Source organism: Cebidichthys violaceus, unplaced genomic scaffold, assembly GCF_023349555.1.
Source record: "Cebidichthys violaceus isolate CVI_PGR_0920_01 unplaced genomic scaffold, fCebVio1.0.p SCAF_24, whole genome shotgun sequence".
In the NCBI taxonomy this organism is placed as follows: domain Eukaryota; kingdom Metazoa; phylum Chordata; class Actinopteri; order Perciformes; family Stichaeidae; genus Cebidichthys; species Cebidichthys violaceus.
In genome coordinates this window covers 8,276,764-8,303,524 of record NW_027176417.1, presented here as the reverse complement: position 1 = coordinate 8,303,524, position 26,761 = coordinate 8,276,764, and the positions used below count along the sequence as shown (strand labels likewise).

Below are 26,761 nucleotides of genomic sequence, written 5' to 3'. Positions count from 1 at the left end.
ATTTTGTGTATTTGAGTCAAAAATATGAAGACAAATATGAAGAAAATGTACATGAAAGAAACTATTTAAATATAATTGAGTTTTGGATGCATATACATTCTGTATTCCATATTATTCTTGTAGTAGTGATCAATGTGATTGTCTCAGGAATCCACTAGAGGGCGCTATGGATGCACATTTGCTCTTTAAAGCGTCTGTTCCTGTTTGACCGTCTGCTCCCAGTTAAGCCTTTAATGGTTCTCATGCAGGACTAAACCGGCCTGCTGTTGCTGGACTTCAGTCAACTGGAACAAGAGAAAGTGACGACTGCTGATGTAGCCATCTTTAATGCTTTAAGATGGAATAACTCATAGAAAGCAACAACATAGCCAATAATATGACATGTTTACAGCCTTAAGTGAAGGAAAAATACTTAAAGATACACACTATTTTAACTCCTCTTCCCATGCAGAAGTCACTGGATTGTAACCTGACATCCACGCTCTCACCACACTTCATCCAACACAATCACAGATGTGCATTCACTGCTTCATATTCATTGTAATAACCCTGAGAACCAGAGACGATCATCATGTTTTCATTCAGTAACAAAGACTCCTTAATTCGGCATCGACCATCACAACAGGAAGTGATGAATAACCCCCCAAAAAGTACTTTTTTTTTTTCACTGTTGTTGTTCCTGACGTGACCTGTGACTCGCTGCGCGCTACCGACGTCAAATCAATGCCCTGGAAGCGCGCGGTGGTCCGGGAGCGAGCGCAGCAGCAGCAGCAGCAGCAGCAGCAGAGTGAGGAAAGAGGAGAGGAAAGAGGAGACGACAGAGGACGAACATTCAACTTCATGGCGGTGTGGTTTCTAATAAGATTTGTTCTGAAAGTCTCTCACAGGATGTGAAGTTTTAAACGGGTTCGGAGGATTTGACGGAACCGTGAGAGCTCTCGTGCGTCTGTTCCACAGTGTGACTTCAGTAATGGCGTCGCTTTGAATCACGTGCTTGTTATCCCGGGAAAAGCTGCAGGTTTCTGCAGGACTCTGCTGGACTCTGCTGTCTGGAGCGGGTGTGATATGAGCGGAGGGTTTATGGACCTTCAGTGGGAATAAATCAACATGTACACTGCACGGAAGAGAAGGAAACCGGCCCAGAAGGGGTAAGTCTGCTCTTAACATGATGACTAACTTAATCTCTCCTTCTATTAATACATACATACAGTTACGGTACTATATATATATATATATATAAAGAAAGTAGCATTTATATTATATTGTATCCCAATATGGATTATTGAGAATAATAAAAACAAGTTAATAAACTCATAAATAGACAACACCTGTATATCTGTCATTGTAAAATATTGGACAATAATGATAATATACCAATCATGCTCTAATTAGCAGCGCAGTAAATAAGAAGTAACATGAAAGTCATAAATATGTGAATAATCCAATCTCAGTGGGAATAACAGATCATAACTTGTGCAATGTTTTCATGGCTTTTGATGACATTTCCCCAAAATTCAGCCTCACAGATGTTGGTTTAGATCTAGACCGTATATATACACGTATATATATACGTGTATATATATACGTGTATATATACACGTATATATATACACGTATATATACACGTATATATATACGTATATATATACATGCATATATATACGTATATATATACGTGTATATATATACGTATATATATATATATATATATACATGTATATATATACGTATATATATACATGTATATATATACACGTATATATACGTATAGAACCTCAGTATTTGGCCCATATGTCAGCTGTTATTCCCTTGATAATGATAAGAAGTGTTGAATATCACGCTCCCCCCCCCCCCCCCCCCCCCCGCAGAGTGAAGCCGACCCAAACCGAAGGCGCCAAGTCCAACCCGTCCAAACGGCACCGCGACCGGCTGAACTCGGAGCTGGACCGGCTCGCCAGCATGCTGCCGTTCCCGGAGGACGTGGTCTCCAGCCTGGACAAGCTGTCCATCCTCAGGCTCAGCGTCAGCTTCCTCCGCACCAAGAGCTTCTTCTCCGGTAAGGTCAGGAGCGAGGAGCCCACTCCGGTGAGAGCAGGTGAGAGCTGCCCGAGTCACGCTTCACGCTGAGGAACCAGAAGCAGCTTGTTTGGTACTAATGGACTGTGACGGCATCAGCAGTGGTTTAAAGTGGTGATGATGAACCGTCCTGATGCTGAGGCAGACAGAGAACGTGAAGCTGCTAGATGTCAGTCTGGGGTCTGCTAACAGCTGCTCCGCCTTCTCCTCCCCGCCTTCATACCGAAACACTGAAATAGATTTTCACAGCTCATGCAGGACCCGCGGACACAGAGGCAGAGCACACACACACACACACACACACACACACACACACACACACACAGTGGGAGCTTTGAGGTGAGGAGAGAGGAGGTCAGGGAGGGTTTCACAGCACCGTGAAGTGGCGAAGACGAGGGTGAGCGTCAGCGGTAACGTCAGCACAGCGCCCCTTGTTCCCCTCATATGTGAGACTACACATGCCGTCTGTTTGAACCTCAAACGCACCGTTGTCAAAAGCTCCACCGCCTTGAAGCTGATGTGTGATCTGAGGAGGAGAAGTAAAGCTTCGTACTTCATCTCAGAACCTCTGAACACTCAACTGTGTTCTGTCCGGCTCAGTCCGATAACGTGCGTCTGAAAGCTGCGGCTGAATCTGATCGATTGGTTTTATTACCTGCCAGAGGTCTGAGGTGCTGCTGCATATTTTAACATTGTGTGTTTGAGGAGCTGAAGGTGTGAACTACGTCCCCCACGAGTGCTTGAATGGTTCCCTTTGAAGGTCTAGTGACAGAGATACCCTCTAACAGCAGAAACCTCCTTCCCTCAGACTGTTTCCTGTGTGTTTAAAAAGCGAAGCAGCCAGACTGAAACGCGCTGACCCTGCAGAATCTCTGTTTCAGTGAACCCTGGACGACCCCCCCCCCTCAGTTCAGCCTCAGCGTATTGTAGGTCAGCTCCTCTCTCTCTCGCCCGTGGCCACGAGTCGACCCCAAAGCCTCCGTCAGGCAGTGAAGCGGGTCTGAGGAGGAGGTGGTGAAAGCCTCGGAGAGTAGAAACACGGCGGGATAATCCACTCACCACCGCTTTACAGAGCTTTTGAAGAAAGGGGGGGGGGCAGGCGCCCACTTTTCAACTTTTGACCCTGGTAACCTCAGAAAGCCCTTGTTAGTGTCTCTCACAGTGGTGGTGCAGCACCTCTAAATGAAGACAGATGTTACGTTTCCAGACTTTGTGTGGATCAGAATCTCTTTCTTTTCCTCCTCACGGAGAAGAAGAAAATGCCCAAATATATATAAATATATTTCTGTGGAGGTCTTTTGAAGACTTGATGCTGCGTTCAGGACGCCTGGTAAAAACCGACGCTCTCTACGAAACAACCATCACATAATAATATGTGAAATGTTACAATAAATTCTTAGATAGTGTGAATATTGAAGCACATCAGTATTTATTATAATGTTGATTTCAGCAGTAATCCCCGTTCCTGCAGTGTTTTGGACTCACTCTCAGATGTGTGTGTGTGTGTGTGTGTGTGTGTGTGTGTGTGTGTGTGTGTGGAGACTGTTGTGATGTCTTTATTGGTGTCCACAGACGTCCCCTCGTCCTCCCCGTCTCCTCGAGCTGCTGTCTGTCTGTCTGTCTGTCTGTCTTTCACCAGCTCCCGTTGGTGACGTCACAGCTGTTAATTATTGATCGTCGACATGCTTCTGCTGCCCCCCCCCCCAACCCTAACCCTAACCCCCCCCCCCCATGTTACTCATGTTTCAGTGCATTAGATATGAAACATAACAACATACCATCATCTTCAGCACTGCTGCTGTTCCCCTCAGGCCACCATGTGTTTCTGCTTTGTTCTGCTTTGTTCTGCAGAGATATTATTGATATTTGAGAGTAAGTTCCCAGAAATGACTTTTAAATGTAATCCGAACCACACATGTATTTAAAAAGATGAATCAGACCTTTAAGTCAATAAAACCACTGCCATACCCATTCAAGCTAGTAGAATACATGGTATATACTCAAGTATTAGTAGTATTTAATGCATGCATCTTAAAACACACTAAATATAAAGGCAATACAGTTGTAGGGTGCAGAGCTTTGTGGATCCATGTGGAGGTTTGTGGAGGTTTGTGGATCCATGTGGATCCATGTGGAGGCTTGTGGGTCCATGTGGATCCATGTGGAGGCTTGTGGATCCATGTGGATCCATGTGGAGGTTTGTGGAGGTTTGTGGAGGCTTGTGGAGGTTTGTGGAGGTTTGTGGGTCCATGTGGAGGTTTGTGGGTCCATGTGGATCCATGTGGATCCATGTGGAGGTTTGTGGAGGTTTGTGGAGGCTTGTGGAGGTTTGTGGAGGTTTGTGGATCCATGTGGAGGTTTGTGGGTCCATGTGGAGGCTTGTGGATCCATGTGGATCCATGTGGAGGCTTGTGGATCCATGTGGATCTATGTGGAGGTTTGTGGAGGTTTGTGGATCCATGTGGAGGTTTGTGGGTCCATGTGGAGGTTTGTGAAGGTTTGTGGAGGCTTGTGGAGGTTTGTGGAGGTTTGTGGGTCCATGTGGAGGCTTGTGGATCCATGTGGAGGTTTGTGGGTCCATGTGGAGGTTTGTGGAGGCTTGTGGATTTATGTGAAGGTTTGTGGAGGCTTGTGGAGGTTTGTGGATCCATGTGGAGGTTTGTGGATCCATGTGGAGGCTTGTGGATCCATGTGGAGGTTTGTGGAGGCTTGTGGAGGCTTGTGGTTGGTTCAATCCCCCCTGCTGGAGGCTGCTGCACACAAAGACTCCATTAATGATAATAAACTGATACGATGGAGCTTTATTGATCCCGCAGTGGAATTTGGGTCGCGATCAGAAGGAGCCGTTTGAGTGGTGGAGCCTGGAGTGTCTGTATTGTCAGAGACTTCCTGTTCCATTAAGGTCTCAGAGAAGCTCTTTGTTTATCCTCAAGCAGAGTCAACGACACCGGGCCTCCGTGTTTCTGTGTCTCGGGTCAGAGGTGACGGAGAAGCCCCTGTGTGAGGAGCTTTATCTGCCCGACTGTACGGGGATGACACTTTGTTTTTTATCTCTCTCTCTCCTCAATAAAGAAGACAATGCTGGACGTACGTGTTGTCTCCATTAATGCAGTACTTTCTTAAAGGAGACCACTTTTAATACTTCATCTGGGGCCCATGTTTCAGTCTATTGAACTCTTATTAACAGGGATTTAAATGTGTTTCTGTTATGGCTAAAACGAGTGAAATCTAGGCTCCTTTGTGACCAAGATATGTAATAATTGCACAATATTTATCTATTAAATTGAGGTTTATCCTCACAGTTTCCCTGATTATTTTTGTGTTAAATGTGTGGCTTTAATCTCAGAGGCCGTGCATGACAGGGACACTTTAAGCGGGTATAAATGTCCGCCACCGACTCGTCCTCTCTGTCCGTGTCCCTGCAGTGATGCTGAAGAACCAGCTGTCCACCGGCGGGAAGAAGACCAGCGACCGCGGCGACGCCGGCGGAGCGTCCGCGGACGCCGGCGTGCCTGAGGGGGAGCTGCTGCTGCAGGTTGGTCGCCCGTCGTCTTTAATCAACTTCCTGGATGTGTCTCTTTACGAACGTCTGGATTCAGTGTGTGTACGTCATGTTTCTGTGCATCACATGGAGAGTTCAACGACAACAACAACAACTGTTTTAGGTCAGCTGACACTTTGTGACGGAGGAGAAGCGTCTTACATCAGCTTCAGCAGAGAGAGATGAGTTTGACTCGACCTCAGTGCTCAGTTGTTTCCACTTCTATCTCATAGGAATAGTATTTGTATTTGTGTGCATCTGTATGTATTCTCTGAGAGATCTTCCCCTCAGCTTTACGGAGCTTCATAGTGAGTGTCATGCTTCTATCCTGCTTCTCATGACTGCCACTGGTTCACCAGCAGACGGGCTCTCTTCAGAATAGCGTCTCTAGCTGTCATTTGCTGGGCGTCGGAACGCTTTTAAAATACATTTTTAGCGAACAAATAGTTGTGTTGTGATTTTAGAAGCCGCCCGCTAAAAAAGCCACACGACACGTAGTGGAGCATGTAGCAGCTCAAGAGCTAAAAGAAGCCGCTGGATGAGGGAATGAGCAACTTAGGAAATGACACGTCAACGTTCTTGTTTCTGCCGCCTCCAAAATGACAAAATAACAGCCGCTGTTGCAGCTTTAAAGAGCTTTAAAGAGGGTTAAAGGTGCAGAAGGTGCAGCGATGAGGTGATGCTATGCACATAAACAGACAGTAAGTCAGCACTGCTTCCTCTGCCCTACATCCCTTTATTGACACATGTATTGATCCCAGAGGAGTAAATGGGTCACTGCAGCAGTGAAGACAGATCAGCAGCTTCCTTCTGTTCCATTACGGACACCGACTGTCCCATGAATTATACAGAGCCGGTGGACTCATCTATTATTGAGCACAGAGGGGGGTGGAAGTCAACTAAAAGCATTGGAGGTATTCTCGACTGTTGGACGGCGTACCTCCACATCTTCAGCAGCCTCCTGTCGTCCACTTCCAGAGCCGAGGTGAACTGGGTCACACAGCTTCTTCTTCTGTGGTGAATGCACTTCCTGTGTGTGCTCACATGGTCATGTGACAGAAACAAGAAACGCGTGAATCTACCGTAAATATGTATACACAGTGCCTGTGTGCCACTCTGCTGCAGAGTTTGCATATCTTAATAAATACATGAAATACATGTTTCTACTGGATGATTGAGGTGTTGTATTCATGTTTAGGGGCAGTACATGAATACATTGCAGCTGTGCAGTGATCACAATGATGTAATCTAACCCTAGTACAGATGTTGGGAGTAGATTAAGTCATTTTGACCTTTTCTACTCACATGTTGCCGCTATCGAGTGAGACCCTCCTCCCTAAACGTCAATTATTCAGCGGCTCAGAGAAGCCGTCTTGTTTCCAGCCTGAAGCTGATGAATTTTTGACGTCACTTAATGGATTTTCAAAGAGGCTTCAGAAGGAGAATGTTAAGTTTTGACCCAACAGGAGCGACGTACAAACCTTATAAAGACTCTCTGTGGCGTCGGGACGCGATGTCATCGCCTCCTCAGGAGGAGCAATGATGAAGGTGTTAGTCAGACCTCCTCCTCCTCGTCTTCCTCTCTCTCTGCCCGGAGGAGGAGTCTCAGCTTTCTTTAGTTTCACGTCTTCCTGTTTCGTCTCTTTCTTCTTCGTTTTAAAGCCTTCGTTCTCACTGGAGTCTGATGAAACAATGAGCTCTGTCTTGAGTTATGAGGGTCCCAGTCCTTCCAGTGACCACCACACATTTTAATCCGGATTATAATGACATGAAATATGAATAAGTGTGAAAATAAGCGGTGCGTTTCCTCCCTGCAGGCCCTGAACGGCTTCGTCCTGGTGGTGACAGCCGAAGGAACCGTCTTCTTCTGCTCTCACACCATCCAGGATTACCTCGGCCTCCACCAGGTTAGATGCACATTCATTCTTCCTCTGGACTCTTCACATCATCCGGTGTGTTTAGTTTGGCTTGTTAGAGGTGGAGTTAACGAGCACGCTGAGGTTCATGACGCGCATCGCCCCGAGTGTCCCGAGGGATCGAAACAAACGCACATGTGGAGCCGGAGCTTGAATCCAGTCGGCTTCACTGCTCTCCGGTCTGATCTCATTTTGGATCAGATTACCCGGAGTGTCACACGTACAAACACAGACTATAAACACAGAGAGGTGTAAACATCACGCCTCACGTCACCGTGCGTTTACCCAACGAACCCAAATCTGAGCTGAAGCTGCTCCCGTGTGAGCGAGAACGAGACACAGCTGGAAGAACTCCCAGCCAAAAAGAGACGCTCGTGACAAGTAGAGTCCATAAAACCAGTTTGACTGTCTCGTGCTAAGCTAAAGTTAGCACGCTCCTAATCCTGCAGGGATGCTTCTTAGCCTAGCCACATGTAGCGTCCCTCACTCGCTTTCTGTGTAACTTCAGACCGACGTGATGCACCAGAGTGTGCTGGAGCTGATCCACACTGAAGACCAGCAGGAGTTCAGGAGCAACCTGCACTGGGCCCTCAACCCAGATCCCTCAACAGGTGCGTAAAGACACTCTAGTGCGTTCCACATGTCCCTAATAGAGGAATAAACCGTATTATTTCACGTCAGACGGAGAGTCGGTGTCGAGCTCTTCCTGCCTGGTGAGCTACAACCCCGAGCAGCTTCCTCCTGAGAACTCCTCCTTCCTGGAGAGAGGCTTCGTCTGCCGCTTCCGCTGTTTGTTGGACAACTCCTCCGGCTTCCTGGTAAGACCGAAATGTAGTTTCGCAGCATGGCGTGCTCAGCGATCAGAAGCCACCATGTAGTCCCGTAATCCGCCTTAGGAGAGCCTCGGGGTCCTAATCCTCCCGGAGCAGAGGGGGAAACTCGCTCAGTCAGACCCGGCTGCTTCCACTAAGACAATTAGCTGCAGATGGAGAGAGAAGCACGCTGTGTTCAACCCTGCTGGGAAAACTGGGGCAGGGTCGCCCATGAGCAAGGCACTGCAGGGGCAGAAAAATCCATCATTTCTAAAGCCAAAATACCAAACACTGAAGTTAGCTTCAGACGCTCATCTTTGAGGATTTTATGCTTTTTTTTTGTTTCATATTTTCAGAGATTTAATCTCTCCCTATTGAAGCCAATTTGATGGTCATTTTACAGACTAAACGATTAATGTTTCAGCTCCTTAACATCACATCCTTTAGATCGCTTCCTTCACGCTGTGAAAATCAACCAGCAGAAGTTTTAAACTTTCTTAAAGCATCTGACAATATACATGTCTAACGAGCTTCTTATTTATTAAGAGTGCAGCTAGAAAACTTCTTTGGTTAGGGTTGTTATCGTCTTGCTCAAGGAACCTCCAGCAGCTCTCCTGAAGGGGTTTGAACCTGCGTCCTTCTCTTCTCCCTCCCACTGCGTTTGCGTGAGCATTAAGCCAGGTTTCTGCTTCTGTCTACCGCTCGCTCTGGCTTTGTTTTCCTTAATCCCTCTTGCTATTCAGGGCTAGATTCCTGACATCACGGCTGCAGGCTCTTAAACCCACTAAGGTCAATTAACCAGAGCTAACAGAGGAGGTGGGGGTCCTCACACGAGACGCCACGGGGGGAGAGGAGGACATCAGGCAGGAGAAAGTGGTTTCTTTGAGAGGTTATCGTACCATCAGACACAAGAACGGACCCAGAACACTTCTAAATTCACCCAAGAAACACACGTGTTCATGGTTCCAACAATTATTATCAGAACCTCAACATGAAGGAGATCAACACACGCGACGTTACAGGCAAACCAATGAACGTCCAGATGGACAGATCCCCCCCAAAAGAGCTGAGCTGTGCCTCTACTGATGAAGGTGATGGACATGAGTGTGTGTGTGTTGATCTGGACCACATGCATGAGCCTTATGAAGCTCACACAGATTATTGTGAGACCTGTGATTTGTCTACAAAAAGAGAGTCTTAGTTTGGATGATCGTCAGTCATGCATGAAGCCCCGGCCTCTTAAAAACGGTTGTACAACGAGTCATGTGACCAGCAGCTGGAGGGTTCCCAGTAGGAGACTCTGGTGCTCGTCTGCAGTGGAACTTGAAGCCATCTCCTTGTGCCTCTCCTCTCAGGCGCTGAACATTCAGGGTCGTCTCAAGTTCCTCCACGGTCAGAGCCGCCAGCGGTGCGACGGCGAGGGCAGCGCTCCGCCTCAGCTCGCCCTGTTCGCCATCGCCACGCCCCTCCAGTCTCCGGCCATCTTGGAAATCAGGACCAGGAACATGATCTTCAGGACCAAACACAAGCTGGACTTCACACCCATGTCCTGCGACGCAAAGTGCGTCCTCCAGAAACCCCCCCCTCACAGTTATTACAAAATGTTGTTGGATGAAGTGGATTGTTAACCTGTGTCATTCTTTCAGGGGTAAGATTGTTCTGGGCTACACGGAGGCGGAGCTTAGAGTTCGAGGCTCGGGTTACCAGTTCGTTCACGCTGCCGACATGCTGTACTGCGCCGAAAACCACGTCCGAAGTAAGTCTCAGCTGACCGGAGAGGCGCTATGTTCAGCCAACAGATCATATTCTCTTATCAAAACTGTGAGATCTAACTTCTTAATTACTTCTGGCCACGCCCCTAATAGCACAAACAGTAAATATGAATGTGTGTAGATCTGCAGCACGTGCAACAAACACACAAACAAGCGGCGTGTGCGTCTGCTGACGGTGGAGGACAACTCCGAGCGGGAGTCAAGTGTCCTACTTACTTGGTGTACCGGATGACCCGGTTAGCGGTAACCATGGAGCCCTCGACGCGGCGCTACCAGACCCGCTCGCTCACAAAGACACACACTGTGCGCACGTAGTCATGCATGCAGAAACGGACACACGTGCACATGCATTTGGAAACACACAACACACACGCGCTCTAATGCACGCACAGATGAGGATGATGACAATAACACACGAGATCTGTCTCTGTAGATGGAGAAGACAGACGCTGACTCCCTCTTTGTTATTCTGTGTGTGTAGCAGAGAACAGCTGACTGCAGGTTACAGGAAAGCAGGATGGTTCAAACTTTGCATTTCAGCAGTTTGTGAGCGAACCGCTTTCAACGTCTGGCGCAGCAAACATCAAACAGTTATGTAATTATAGTCATATGGGAACCACCGCCGCCGCTGCTGCTGTGCCAAATGACTCGAGTCCCTGCATGATGAGATCACTTTCACAGCCGGAAGGCAGAACATGACTGTGATCAATCTGAATTCATATGCAGACACATGGACACATGGACACCTTTCAGTTTCTGTTTCTCAAGCTCTAACACTTGTATGAGGTTCCTCACGACAGTGTTTAACATGAGTAAGTATCCTGATTCTAGGAGGTCACAGAATGTCTTCTCTCCTGCAGGACGAGAGCAAGCGTTGGTCCACGGACATAAATAGTGCAGTTCCTTTTAAAGGTCAGCAGCTCGTGGCTTTTACTGCTAAAACTGTGCAGCAATGACTGAACCTCTGCACATGGCTCCAGTGAACAGTGAGGATGAACACGTGTTAGCTGCTACAGAAACAACAGACACCGCTGAGCCGTGGAGATGAGGGCGTGATGCTGTGTGTGTGTGTGTGTGTGTGTGTGTTGTGCTGCTGTAAGTGTGTGTGTAAACATCAGTGACACGGAGCCTCCGATGTGATTCCAGTGATGAAGACGGGCGAGAGCGGCCTCACCGTCTTCAGGCTGCTCACCAAGGACAACCGGTGGAAGTGGGTCCAGGCCAACGCCCGGCTCGTCTACAAGAACAGCAAGCCCGACTACATCATCGCTACCCAGAGGCCGCTGGTGTAAGTGGACGACGGCTCCGGCTCGGTGTTTGACTTGGTTCTGACGGATCTGTTCATTTGTTCTGTGTGCTTCACAGGGACGAGGAAGGAGGGGAGCACCTGAGGAAGCGATCGATGCACCTTCCCTTCACCTTCGCCACCGGAGAGGCGACTCTCTACCAGACCGGGTATCCTCTGCACGGCTTCCCCGACTCCTTCCAGGGAAAAGCCAAAGGGGGCAAGTCCAAGAAGGGGAAATTGGACAAGAACTGTTCAGAGGATCTGGACCCAAAGTCCCTGCTGGGGGCGCTGATGAGCCAGGACGAGTCCGTGTACGTCTGCCAGCCGGACCCGGAGCCGAAGATGTCGTACCACGGCGGCCTTTTCAGCGAGCAGCAAGGCGACGGCGATGGTTTTGGTGGCTTGTTAAGCGGCGACAGCTGGCATCCGGCATCTGACGGGGAGACGGGGAGATGCAACAGCAAAACAGCGAGCTATGACCCACTGCTGGCCACTTTGGACTCTCTGTCTCTGGAAGGAGAGGAGCCGTGCTCCAACAGCGAGCTCTTTAGCGCCCTGGAGAACCTGGGCCTGAACGCCGAGGACCTGGAGCTCCTGCTGCTGGACGAGAGGATGATCCAGGTGGAGCTGGGCCCAAACCGCGTCCCGACACTTGGCGACCTCCTCACCAACAACGAAATCCTCTCCTACATCCACGACTCTCTGGAGAGTGGGACAGAGGGGGAGGGGCAAGGAGACGGAGCTGGATTTGGACCTGCAGCCCAAAGCGTCTCCCAGCAGCCACAGACCTGTCTCACACCCGCTGTCCCTCCGGCTCCTCCCATCACCCAGCTGTCGCAGCAGATGCTGCAGCACATCGGTGCTGAAGTGAAAGCTGACCCGGGGCAGATTCAGCCCGGGACAGCAGACACCAGGACTCTAGCCGGGATGCCTAACACTCACTGGGTGGTGACCACAGAGACCCATCACGCACATCCAGTGCTCAGAGCCTCGCAGCTCAACGGTGAACGGCTTCTTCTGGACTCCAGTCCACAGTGGCAGCTTCAGCAGGACCAGCACCCGGTCCACCTCCAGTCCCACCAGCAGACGAGCAGCCAGAGCTTCCCTTTGCTGCCCGGCTTCCAGAATCAGCTCACGACAAACGGACCTTACGTCCCAAAGGGACGCGTGGAGCTCGGCCACCCGGGTTACAGCGTCTCAGGTGTCACGGCGCCGGACGTGGGACACTACCAGAGCTCCTACCAGCTGCAGGGGGACCACAAACAGCAGCAGCCTCCACCACCGTCTTTGTCCCAGTGTCCCACCCAGAGCTCTGCACTGGAGTTGGAGCAGCTACTGGGTCTGTCCCAGCCTCAGCACAGCCGGCCGTTGTTAGAGGCCTACGGCACGTTTAACGCCGCCACACTAGACTCCACCCACAGCAAGGTAAGAGAGCCTCGAGAGGAACAGGAAGTCATTTTAATAACATTTATTTAAATCTTTTTTGTGCACAAATACAGAAATCTTTGTTCCTATCTCGTACCGACGCCGTAAAGTTAAATCCACGACCATTTGTGCAGGTTTCAATATCCTGATTAAACTCAGAGGTCGGAGGGTGACTTTCTGTTTATATGACGTCTCCACTGAATGTCCATGACACACCACAGTCCTCCTGAGTCCCACTAAGACCGTCTGTCTGGCGTCAGGCCCGTTCTGTCGTCCTCGTCTCCCTCCTCGCCGTCGAGCTGCCGGCTCCCCTCACTCTTGATCCCACCGACGAAGCACCGCGGGACCCTGCGCTGTTCTCTTTCACCGTCATGGAAGTAGATTTTATTTTCGAGTCGGCGCACAGAGGCCTCCGGGGGCCGACACGGAGCTCAGCGCAAACTGTGCTGATGCGACCGGACGCGGCATGTAGATGCGACGAGGGCGAGGCGGTCTGAGAGGAGAGTCCTCGAGGATCCTCGCTCTGTGTTATGTGCTGCTGCTCTGCAGCCCAGCATGAACTCAGGTCCAGTACCAGTACTCTGTTGCTCTCTGAGGCTGAGTAGTGTTCAGAGAAGCGTAGATCTGCTGCATCTCTCTTCTTGTTGCTCGCAGTACAACAGTGAATGGAATAAGGTCGGCCTCCGTTCAGCCTCTGTTGTTCTTCAGGGTCAGTGGCCGTCGCTGAAAGAAAAATACTGGCAGGCCGACCAGTCAAGCATGAGCGCTGCTGACCTACAATGTGACTGTCATCACATGACCTAATGCTGTGGAGGGGGAGGCTCTTCTAGAGGAGTATACTGACACTACTATGTGTTCATCTTAAGTAGATGCTATCTATGCTACAGTGTTCTCTGTCCAGAGTGGGCTGATCCTTGGTTATTGATGTTCCATATGCATTAAACTAAGAGGCAGATGTCCTAAAACCCAGATTCTTTCTGATCCACCAGCAGTGATCGTGATAAAACATAAAAGGGTGAAGATGAATGAAACCACTCCGTCCTTTAAAACTCTTTTTTGTTTCCAGCTGGAGAACGGTCGCCTCCTCAGCGCCACCAACGCCGCCTACGTCCGCACGCGTCTGAGCGGAGACGTCGCCCTGCAGGACCCCCCCCACCAATCGGGCTTCCTCCTCTGAAAGGAGGAGAGGAGGTACAGAGGGAGGAAGGAGAGGTAGCCCACGTGACCAACAGAAAGGACTCTACACCCGCTTTGTGTTGCTGATGTTTTTGTATCCGTCACGCTGCGTGTTATGACATATTCATGTTCTTCCTTATCTGTAAATACACGGTTAAAGTCCCGAGCAGAAGAGACACGCTTTCCTTTAATAGACCGGTGTCTTTTTGTCTGTGTCTCCATCGGTTTCCGCTGTAAAAGGTCGTAGCGTCATACGACGCTTTGTTATTTAAAGGAATTGATTTGTTTGCGGGCTGAAAGACGCATGTGAGAGGAGTAGAAGAAGAAGCTGCTAGTCTGCTTGTTTCTCCTCACGAGATCTTATTTAACCGTCGGCGTGCGATCAGTAGAAGTCGTTCATTCTCATCGATGATCTGGTTGAGATGAGTCACGCTCTGCCGGAGGCTCTTACTTCTTATTACAGACGGGATCAGAGAGGCTCTGATTGGTCCGTCAAACATTAAAAAAAAGCATTTTAGTTTCCTGTCCGGAGACGGTGTGAGAACGTCCCACGAATGCCTTGTCCTGTCCTCGTCCACCGAGGACCCAGCTGTACATGACAGACGACGGGAGGCCGGAGAGGAAGCGCGTCCGTCTGATCACACATGACTGAGAAGAGACGCACTTAAATGTTTGTTTTTGTCCATTATGTTCACGTGTGTGTGTGTGTGTGTGTGTGTGTGTGTGTGTGTGTGAAGTAATTTAAAGAACGAAGCAAACCAAACCACGTTAACAGACACCAGCTCTCATCAGAACGTTCTCTTTCCTCACAGGACTGTGAAGCGCGCGCTGCGTTCACGTCACCTCCGCTGATTTATTCCCACGCTGCTGACGTGACCTGAACGCAGCGCGGCTCAAGAGGCGACCCGGCTGGACGACAGCATTTAGCATTTAGCATTTAGCATTTAGCATTTAGCACCGACTCAGAAAGCAGACGAGAGGCCTGTGATCACGTGTCTGCAGTCGTTGAATGTCTGGTGAGAACCTGAAGCTTCTGTCACGACGACGAAATGCATTTACAGATTTGCCTCTTTTCCTTTTTTGTAAACTTTTCTTATGAAACAGATTATGAGGCGACAACCATCTACCAAGGCGCTTTAAAAACAAGCTGGTTGTGTGTGTGTGTGTGTGTGTGTGTGTGTTAACTACTTTAAAATCACTTACAAACTCCTTCTCCAGCACTGAAAGTCGTCTTGTAGAAGAACATAGTTGACTCCATGTTGAGTATTGCTCCCTTGGGTTTTCTCGTTGTCATGTTTAAAGCGGTGCCATAACTCTGGAGCTACATTTGACTTTGTCCACCAGAGAACATCTAAAAGCCTTTTATATATTTTCATTGTGTTATTGTGTCAAACTTTGGAACCAAACTCTCCGTGAGCTGTTATTTCGTCGTGGTTACTTTTGTGTTTGAAAGCACACAGACTTTATTTTGCTACTTTTATCACTGAAGCTTGTAGCTGTATGTAAAACAAACGTTTTTAAAAAATGCAGTTTGTCTTGAAGCTGTGTGTTCAAAATGTGCTCTTGGATCCTGGAAATAAAGGACGTTGTGCAATCACACCGAGCGCTCACCTGTCTCCTGTCTTTTCAGGAACTGACCTTCCTCACCTGTCCACCAGGTGTCACTGTAGCTCCGCCTCCTCCGCGTCGCATCACCTGAGCTGCTCAGCTGTTCTCCCCACAGCCAGCGTCTCCAGGCAGAGTAGCCAGACTGTGACAGTCATTTCAGGAGGGTTGGGTAAGAAAGCCCTCAGACAAGGAGCGAGAGACACCGATGCTCATTTACTCACCAGCTGATGTCTCCGCTAACAGACTCCAAGACTCATAGTTATTAGTTAACGCTGTAATATGTAACTTCTCCTCATTAAAATGACTACATAAGAAGAAAACAAGTAGAGCAGTGAGATCATACAACCAGAACAACGTGAGGAAGAATTCAATTTAAGACCACAAATATCAAGAATAAGAAAAAATAAAAGCAATGAGGTGAGCTGCATCATGGGAGCTCAGAGTCTTTACAAGCTGAAGTGATGCACGCCATCGATAACCTGAGGAAGCTTTTAGCTGCTGTCACTGAACCGACAACACACACACACACACTCACTCACACTCACACACACACACACACACACACACACACTCACACACACTCACACACACACTCTCTCACTCACACTCACTCACACACACTCTCTCACACTCACACACACTCACACACTCTCACTCACACACACTCACACACTCTCACTCACACACACTCACACACACTCACACACTCACACACACTCACACACACACACACACACACACACACTCACACACACACACTCACTCACTCACACACACACACACACACCCCTCCCTCCCTTCTTCTCACGCTTTTTGCACCAGCAGATGTGTGAAGTCGCGCCCGGCCAAAAGCAAACAAACACTCACAGACAGGAGATCTTCATGAACGTCTCCATGAACACATTCATGGAGACGTTCATGAAGATCTCCTTCATTGAGTCCTACCTGCAGCGATGCGTTCTCAGGTACCAGCCTGACCGTGAAGGTGTCTTAAAGCGACACGTTTCAGCCGCGCACACAAAGGCTTCCTCTCCCGAGTGGCCGACGCCGCTGCCTGCTGACTCTGCATCTTTAATGACTCGCCCCCGAATCATTCATGAGAGTTTTTCTTCTCCCGCGGTCTTCAGCCGGTTAACTTTGCCCGCTTGTGACGTGATCGATCATCCGAGCGAGATGTTGTGTGTCCCACTTTAGCCTCGCTCCTCTGGCCGCCGGGGGAAGCTGGAAGCCTCGCGGAGGACCGAGAGCAAAGATGTTGTGGCGTTTGTCACCGAGATGATTCATTTCAACGGCTCAGAGAAACCACGAGAAGTTAAATCATCTGTGTCAACAAGGAGGCTGCAGCCGTTATCTTCCTGCTCATGAATAAAGACGTCAGAATTAAGCAAAAACACAAACGAGTCCAATCAAAGATGATATTTTGCCTCATAATCCCGTTTTGTTTCAACACTCCAGAGGCTTCGGGAGCTCACCTGTCCGATATTTACCGCCTCCATCAGGAGGATGTGAAGTATTCAATGGACGCCTCTAACCACTCAGACCTTTTACCCGGTGGAAAACATGAGTTTTTAATGCAATAAATTAAAATCGTAATGATTTTCTCTCACTTTGAAGAACATTTCAATCACTTCTGTATGTTCCAGCAGGTATTTTTGGTCAACCTACCTTTTCTTGTTTTCCTACATTTCCCACAATGCCTTTCATCAACATTACAAACGGCTGTATTCATGTTTGCTCTTCTGCAACTTTAAGCTCAAATGCATCTGTCCAATTCAACTGGGAACATATTTGTATCTTATAATCAAAATGAATGAATTACAATAATCTACTGCAGTGTTTCTGATATGATAACGTGTTGTTATGCTCTGATGGGTTTCTCTCAGTCTGTTTCTGTTCATTTCATGATAGCTCCACCAGATCTCCACCCGCCGGGCTGTCGGTGAGCATTACCTCCGCCCGACCGACGGCTCCACCACTTCCTGCTAAACAAGGTAAAACGCACTCCAGCTCAGGAAAAAAGGCAACAATAAACAACGCACTTCATATTACAGACGATAAAACATGAATGAATCAATATCAGAGACTCTGAATCAGAGAGGAACCTGATCTTCTTTAGGTGGTCTCTGAGCGGCACAGAGGCATCCAGATGGTGGAGCGCAGGGTGGAGTAAGCCGTCATGACTGACTCCCTGCACACACTGCTTTACACACACACACACACACACACACACACACACACACACACACACACACAACACATGGATTATAACTCAAGATGATGTCTCCATATAATGAAGTGTTTAATAAGAAGACATATTTGAACTGTGTTTATACTTATATACAACAGGAGTATGGAGTCATGAATCTGTACAATATTAAGAATATAAAATAACTGAATAATAACAATAATTATAAGCACTTTCATTTATTTCTGTATATTTATATATATGTTCTTACATTTTGTTGAATGAATGTATTGTATGTGTTTTAATGAATTTATTTGTATAAAATGTGATTTATGTATCGCTTTATTTCTTCCTGTGACTCCATACAGGAGTTGACTAACACATTAATAAACACTTGTATCAGTGTTATAAACATTTTAAAAGCTAAACTCAAACCATAACAACCTGTAAAATATGTGCGACGATGGTAAATATCAGATACATTGATGCACTAGTTGCCACATAGTCGTACAGATACTTCACATATGTAGAAACATGAATATTAATAACCTTTTTTGTGCTTTTTAAAGACAAACCAGGTGACTTCCTCAACAGATGATCAATCAGCTGCATCAGTTTAACATTCAGCTAAATACCCCTGAAAAGATTAAAGACGAAGTTCATTCATTTGCAGGTGGTCAGAGCTGAAAGGTCAGGTGTGTGTGTGTGTGTGTGTGTCTGAATGTCCCGACCTTTCAGCGAGTGTCTCTGTTGGGCCTGCGGGCTTGGACCTCAGCGTGACGCTCTGGTCGACCCACCACAGAGTCTCTGAGTGGATCAGAAGCCCACCGCACGAAACCACAAGGTGTTTAAAGACTCAAGCACAAAATAAAGGTAGTGAGCACAAAAAACATCTACACACATAAAACATCTACACACATAAAACATCTACACATAAAACATCTACACATAAAACATCTACACATAAAACATCTACACATAAAACTTCTACACATAAAACATCTACACACATAAAACATCTACACACATAAAACATCTACACATAAAACATCTACACATAAAACATCTACACATAAAACTTCTACACATAAAACTTCTACACATAAAACATCTACACACATAAAACATCTACACACATAAAACATCTACACATAAAACATCTACACACAAAATATCTACACACATAAAACATCTACACAAAACATCTATACATAAAACATCTACACATAAAACATCTACACATAAAACATCTACACATAAAACTTCTACACATAAAACTTCTACACATAAAACATCTACACATATAAAACATCTACACATAAAACATCTACACATAAAACTTCTACACATAAAACATCTACACATATAAAACATCTACACATAAAACATCTACACACATAAAACATCTACACACATAAAACATCTACACATAAAACTTCTACACATAAAACATCTACACACATAAAACATCTACACATAAAACATCTACACAAAACATCTATACATAAAACATCTACACATAAAACATCTACACATATAAAACATCTACACAAAAACATCTACACACATAAAACATCTACACATAAAACATCTACACATATAAAACATCTACACATAAAACATCTACACATATAAAACATCTACACAAAAACATCTACACACATAAAACATCTACACATAAAACATCTACACACATAAAACATCTACACATAAAACATCTACACACATAAAACATCTACACATAAAACATCTACACACATAAAACATCTACACACATAAAATATCTACACACATAAAACATCTACACACAAAATATCTACACACATAAAACATCTACACAAAACATCTATACATAAAACATCTACACATAAAACATCTACACATAAAACATCTATACAAAACATCTATACATAAAACATCTACACATAAAACATCTACACAAAACATCTATACATAAAACATCTACACATAAAACATCTACACATAAAACATCTACACATAAAACATCTACACACATAAAACATCTACACATAAAACATCTACACATAAAACATCTACACACATAAAACATCTACACATAAAACATCTACACACATAAAACATCTACACATAAAACATCTACACATAAAACATCTACACACATAAAACATCTACACATAAAACATCTACACACATAAAACATCTACACATAAAGGTAATGAGCACAAAAATAGTCGGTGAAGTTGTGATTATTGTTAGAATAATTAATTTAATCAATATCTGCCTAAAATGTGTTGTATTTAAATAAATTAGAAATTTATATCATTATAAAGATATGTTTATATGAATAAATAAATAGTAATAAGTTATATAAATATAATATATATATATATATATATATTTATATGATATATACTTATATTGAATTATATATATTTATACCTATACAGTACATATGAAATCATATATATATATATATATATATATATATATATATATATATAACAGTAGCAGTAATGGTTAGATCATCATATTATAGGTTTGTTTATCTATAATATTTATATGTAAATATGTAAACAGCTGCATTCTGTTTACTTTCTGTTGTGATTTAGTTTGACAGGAAAACGTTTCTCTTCGTTTTCTCTCCGTGTGTCGCTTCACTGAGCACCTCCACCCGCACAGCTTGACCTGTAACCCCACCCTTCATTCATGTGTGTGTGTGTGTGTGTGTGTGTGTTGTCGGTGACATGACCGTCCTCCATGTCAATATGCCAAAACAGGTTGGATCAGCGCGTTTGTTTTGTTGACCCCGGCAGATGAGGCGGGTGGAGCGGTCGTCAAATATTGACGCCTGAAGCTGAAACACACAACTGCTCCTCTCTGAAGAAAACTAAAGTTTCACTTTATATTTATATATATTTAAAGATGGACGTTGTTTCTCTGTAAACTACAGTTTCACTTTATATTTATATATATTTAAAGATGGACGTTGTTTCTCTGTAAACTACAGTTTCACTTTATATTTATATATATTTAAAGATGGACGTTGTTTCTCTGTAAACTAAAGTTTCACTTTATATTTATATATATTTATAGATGGACGTTGTTTCTCTGTAAACTACAGTTTCACTTTATATTTATATATATTTAAAGATGGACGTTGTTTCTCTGTAAACTAAAGTTTCACTTTATATTTATATATATTTAAAGATGGACGTTGTTTCTCTGTAAACTAAAGTTTCACTTTATATTTATATATATTTAAAGATGGACGTTGTTTCTCTGAAGAAAACTAAAGTTTCACTTTATATTTATATATATTTAAAGATGGACGTTGTTTCTCTGTAAACTAAAGTTTCACTTTATATTTATATATATTTAAAGATGGACGTTGTTTCTCTGTAAACTACAGTTTCACTTTATATTTATATATATTTAAAGATGGACGTTGTTTCTCTGAAGAAAACTAAAGTTTCACTTTATATTTATATATATTTAAAGATGGACGTTGTTTCTCTGTAAACTAAAGTTTCACTTTATATTTATATATATTTAAAGATGGACATTGTTTCTCTGTAAACTACAGTTTCACTTTATATTTATATATATTTAAAGATGGACGTTGTTTCTCTGTAAACTACAGTTTCACTTTATATTTATATATATTTAAAGATGGACGTTGTTTCTCTGTAAACTACAGTTTCACTTTTAACCGGATGAAAATCAGTTCACGTTAATCTGCTACTTTTAAAAAATCTGGGAATTTTTGGGTGGAAAAACAAAAAGTAGGATTCTCGAAAATGCGCCATTATGGTATTATATTATTAGATATTATATTATATCTATTTCATTACCAGAGTCTTTTGACACTGAAGATTAATCGTAGACTCGCCAGCAGAATGAAATGCAAACACTTAAAAAAAACAAATGACTTTAAATTTGATGTTGATTTTAAGTTTCAGAGAGTATTTAACCTGGTTTAAGGATCTAAATCTATTATGTTGACCTGATAAAGAACTTCACCAACACCTGAGAATCCCCTTCAACAGGTAGATGGAACATAATCCCTTCATGTCTCTGTAGATGTTGATATGATGCTTTTGTATAATTCAGAGTAGTTTTCGGCGTCCTGCTGCCGTTTTTTATTTATTTTGTTTGAAGCTCACAGATCTGCCTGACCTAAAAGCTCTGACATCTCAAGGGGCGATCACACACTGAGCTGCCAAAAATACTGTGTGTGTGTGTGTGTGTGTGTGTGTGTGTGTGTGTGTGTGTGTGTGTGTGTGTGTGTCAGTCGTCCACACTAGAGAGCAGAAACACTATCTCGACCTAGATACTGAAGGGAAACAAGAGGATCAACAACAGACGAGAGGAAGAGATGACACAAAAGAAAAGGATAAAAACAAAAAGGAAAGAATGGGATGATGAAGAGGAGGAGGAGGAGGAGAAAAGAGGATGATAAGTACAGAGAAGAAGTGGGACGGGAGGAGAGGAAGAGGAGGAGAGGAAGAAAAGATGAGAGGAGTTGGTTTGGAGGTCACGGCCTCCCTCCTGTTGGTCTGATGGATCCACACTGACAACCAGAGACCACTGGAGACTGTGTGTGTGTGGGTGTGTGTGTGTGTGTGTGTGTGTGTGTTTGTTCAAGCTCAATCAAATACACACACACACACACACACACTTTTCCCAGTTTCCCTGGAGGTGTTTTCTTTATCGACTGTGGCTTTGTCTGGACACACACACTCACACTCACACTCTCTCACACACACACTCACACACACACACACACACACACACACACACACACACACACACACAGAGGTTTCAGAGTGTGAAAGGTCGCAGGACAGTAGTACTGTAGTAGTACTGGTAGTAGAAGTATTCACACAGTCTGTTACAGTAGCTGCTGAGGTAGCAGCCTTTACACTAGTAGTATTAGTAGCTGTGGTAGTAGTAGTTGTACAGCAGTAGTACTAGTGTAGTTGTGGTAGTACTAGGAGTAGTGTCAGGAGTTTGTAGTAGCTGCAGTAGTAGTATTTGTTGTTGTTGTTGAGCTCAACATTGATTAACAATAAGATAAGATGATGATGATGGAGATGAAGACACTGAGGGGGACAGTGATGATGATGATGGTAGTGACAGCAGTGATGATGTTTATTCAGAGTCTTCATCGCTTGTCTAATGACATTTTGTAATTGCAGTGTTCCAGATTGATAAAGCTTTATTTAAAATAAAGACAGTAACAGAACACAGAATCTAAATGCTAAATGCTAGCAGCAGTAATTAAACATCCTGTTAAGACACATCTGAGGACCTGATTGAGGACTTGACAGAGACAATCTGTTCCCCCCCGACCCGTTCCTTAATGCCCTGACCTCGTGTGACCTCACTTCCTGTCACAGAGTCAGTGCTGCCATGTTGGATGTGAGGAGGGGCGTGAACGAGCCGCCGCGCTGTCTCGTTCATTTACACCTCCACCCGTCTCACACACACACACACACACACACACACACACACACACACACACACACACACACACACACACATGCTGTACAGAGGTGTGAGGGACAAAGACTGGGATGATTGACAGCTGAAGGGCGGGACCTGTCATCAGGTTCTAACAATGAGTGTGTGTGTGTGTGTGTGTGTGTGTGTGTATTACTAAAGTACTACTAGTACTTCCACCACCACTGTTCGTACCATGGCTGTTAGAAATACTGCCACATATACAACCTCTACTACTACTTTTACCTGCACTACTACTACTACTACCATTACTACTTCTAGTGATATGAATAAAAACTTTAGTTTTCATGGCTTCACAGAGCAAAAACTAAGAAGAATATCTACATTTAAGAGACACAAATGAGTAAAATACTCACAAAATATAATAATCAAGGAGGAAGTTCTTTTTTATATTTGATATATATATATATATATATATATATATTTTAATATAATATATTTAGGTACTACTCCTCCTGATACTAGTACTTTCACTACTACTGCTACAACTATTATTTTCTCTGCTTGTACAATATACTGTCTCCACTCCTCTGGTTTCAGGACCTGCTCCGCCCCCTGCTGGCCGCTTTGAGTACCGCACACACGAGTCCGACTTCACAATGACCTCACCGGTCAGCTCTCGTGATGGATTAAGATATGATGGCATTCATCTTCGGGTTTTGGTCATTTTGGGATTTTTCTCTTATTTTCTTACATTTTGCTGACTCAACAATTAATCAGTGAACAGAGAAAATAATGGATGAGGATCATCATCGTCAGTTGAAGCTTTAATTTACACATAAATACAAAACAAAGACGTGAAGAAAAGAGAGATGAAGGTTTAAAGGTAATCCCTGTCGTCCACCAGGATTAACGATTAGCGTCTTCATTTCATGTACTTCACTGTCTCACTGTAATCCTGCTGATACCGGGTCAGGAAACTACCACAGACTGTACATACATACGTATACTGAGTACACACACACATATACACATAAACATCTGTAGTTCAAAGTACCATCTGATGGTAGATTATCTCTAGATTATGATATCTGTGACACAGTGGAAACCAGGAGAAGAAGTAGAAGTACGTGTAATTAAGAGTACAACCAGCAGTGGAGGGAGTAGTATTAGCAGTAGTAGTAGTACTATATTATTAGTAGCAATACAGGCAATAGTTGTAGTAGTTGTAATAGCAGTAAAGGTACGAGTTGTACCAGAAGTGGTAGTAATTGTGACAGTAACACCCCAAGTAGTAGTGGTAGAAATACTAGTTGTTGTAGAAAGGTTGTACCATGCAGTAGTAGTAGTAGTACTGTAGTTGTACTAGAAGTATTAGCAACAGAAGAAGTACAGATGGTAGTAGCAGGAGAAGTAGTAGTAACAGTTGTAGTGTACAGCTAACAGAAGGAGTACTAGAGATACTACAGTAATAGCATTAGTAGCAGTTGTAGTATAAGTAGGTGGTTGTATACGTATAAATACACATAGAACAGAAACACAAGTAGAAATAGTAAATGTAGCAGTACAGGTGGTAGTAGACAAGTGGTACTACTGTATATCAGTGGCAGTAGTATTGTAGTTGTTTTCATAAATATCTGAAACATAATTCATATCATGATTCTACTTGTATTTCGACAGTAAAACTAACAGGTACACGGTTGATGGTAGTAATCAAGGTAAGTGTACAGTAGAAGGTAATTGAAGTAGTTTCCAGCTGCAGTACACAATTATCCAGCTGAAACTGGATCCCTGCAGACATCCAATATACTGCTGTCTGGACCTCCACTGTCTGTGAGTCCAAATACACTGCAGGATTACTTCTGAGAATACTTCTATGGTCATGTTTATGTTTCCTTCTTCTCTCCAATCAGCAGAAGAAGAACTGAGCGAGAGCAGATGAAGAAGAAGAACTGAGCGAGAGCAGTAGAAGAAGAAGAAGAAGAACTGAGCAAGAGCAGAGGTAGAAGAAGAACTGAGCGAGAGCAGAGGAAGAAGAAGAAGAAGAAGAAGAACTGAGCGAGAGCAGTAGAAGAACTGAGCAAGAGCAGAGGTAGAAGAAGAAGAAGAACTGAGCGAGAGCAGAGGAAGAAGAAGAACTGAGCGAGAGCAGAGGAAGAAGAAGAAGAACTGAGCGAGAGCAGAGGAAGAAGAAGAAGAAGAAGAAGAAGAACTGAGCGAGAGCAGAGGAAGAAGAAGAAGAAGAAGAACTGAGCGAGAGCAGTAGAAGAAGAAGAACTGAGCGAGAGCAGTAGAAGAAGAAGAAGAACTGAGCGAGAGCAGAGGAGGAAGTAGAAGAAGAAGAACTGAGTGAGAGCAGAGGAAGAAGAAGAAGTACTGAGCGAGAACAGTAGAAGAAGAAGAAGAACTGAGCGAGAGCAGTAGAAAAAGAACAAGAAGAAGAACTGAGCGAGAGCAGTAGAAGAAGAAGAAGAAGAACTGAGCGAGAGCAGTAGAAGAAGAAGAACTGAGCGAGAGCAGAGGAGGAAGTAGAAGAAGAAGAAGAACTGAGCGAGAGCAGAGGAAGAAGAAGAAGAAGAAGTACTGAGCGAGAGCAGTAGAAGAAGAAGAAGAAGAAGAACTGAGCGAGAGCAGTAGAAGAAGAAGAAGAAGAACTGAGCGAGAGCAGTAGAAGAAGAAGAAGAACTGAGCGAGAGCAGTAGAAGAAGAAGAAGAAGAACTGAGCGAGAGCAGTAGAAGAAGAAGAAGAACTGAGCGAGAGCAGTAGAAGAAGAAGAAAAACTGAGCGAGAGCAGTAGAAGAAGAAGAAAAACTGAGCGAGAGCAGTAGAAGAAGAAGAAGAACTGAGCGAGAGCAGAGGAAGAAGTAGAAGAAGAAGAAGAACTGAGCGAGAGCAGAGGAAGAAGAAGAAGAAGACCTGAGTGAGAGCAGAGGAAGAGGAAGAAGAAGAAGACCTGAGCGAGAGCAGAGGAAGAAGAAGAAGAACAAGAACTGAGCGAGAGCAGAGGAAGAAGAAGGAGAAGAACTGAGCGAGAGCAGAGGAAGAAGAAGAAGAAGAACTGAGCGAGAGCAGAGGAAGAAGAAGGAGAAGAACTGAGCGAGAGCAGAGGAAGAAGAAGGAGAAGAACTGAGCGAGAGCAGAGGAAGAAGAAGGAGAAGAACTGAGCGAGAGCAGAGGAAGAAGTAGAAGAAGAAGAACTGAGCGAGAGCAGAGGTAGAAGAAGAAGAAGACCTGAGCGAGAGCAGTAAATGACGTGAATGTGTATGTAAAGTAAGTAAACATAACATCTTGAACACATTTCCGGTTTTGGGGGAGACGTGACTCAGCTATCGGTATTTAAGCTGTGATTCCTGGATGAGTGGAGGTGTACGGCTGCAGAGAGGTCTTTATCCGCCGAGGATTTGAGCGTATTAGTGTAATCTTTCCCTCTGTGACCAACAGGTCCGCTCATCTTCATCTGTCTGATACGTCCCTCTTCATCCTCCAGATGAGAATCAAACATGTCACATCTGTCGC

General features: G+C 44.7%; 1 protein-coding gene across 4 annotated transcripts; it reads left to right on the top strand.

The window, feature by feature from the left end:
- Window positions 1–754: 754 nt before the first annotated feature.
- Window positions 755–17,818, top strand: LOC137878976 (aryl hydrocarbon receptor-like). Of its 4 annotated transcripts, none has more exons than XM_068719521.1 (12): window positions 755–1,148; window positions 1,869–2,056; window positions 5,502–5,611; window positions 7,435–7,524; window positions 8,042–8,144; window positions 8,215–8,351; window positions 9,701–9,906; window positions 9,992–10,101; window positions 11,264–11,405; window positions 11,483–12,830; window positions 17,523–17,605; window positions 17,731–17,818. In XM_068719521.1, the coding sequence occupies exons 1-11, from the start codon at window positions 1,108–1,110 to the stop codon at window positions 17,598–17,600; spliced, it is 2,553 nt and encodes an 850-aa protein (XP_068575622.1). In that variant the 5' UTR covers window positions 755–1,107; the 3' UTR covers window positions 17,601–17,605; window positions 17,731–17,818. The 4 variants fall into 4 exon arrangements, with proteins under 4 accessions (XP_068575622.1, XP_068575620.1, XP_068575623.1 ...); XM_068719520.1 differs by lacking the exons at window positions 17,523–17,605; window positions 17,731–17,818 and adding an exon at window positions 13,897–15,605 and having other exon boundaries at window positions 763–846; window positions 958–1,148; XM_068719519.1 differs by lacking the exons at window positions 17,523–17,605; window positions 17,731–17,818 and adding an exon at window positions 13,897–15,605.
- Window positions 17,819–26,761: the final 8,943 nt, after the last annotated feature.

What these genes read in the sequence shown, in the direction of transcription:
- LOC137878976 (XM_068719519.1), top strand. Translation starts at nt 1,108, where the DNA reads ATGTACACTGCACGGAAGAGAAGGAAACCGGCCCAGAAGGG. An exon ending in AGGAAACCGGCCCAGAAGGG is followed by an intron (nt 1,149 to 1,868) that starts GTAAGTCTGCTC and finishes CCCCCCCCGCAG; the next exon opens with AGTGAAGCCGACCCAAACCG. An exon ending in ACAACTCCTCCGGCTTCCTG is followed by an intron (nt 8,352 to 9,700) that starts GTAAGACCGAAA and finishes CTCTCCTCTCAG; the next exon opens with GCGCTGAACATTCAGGGTCG.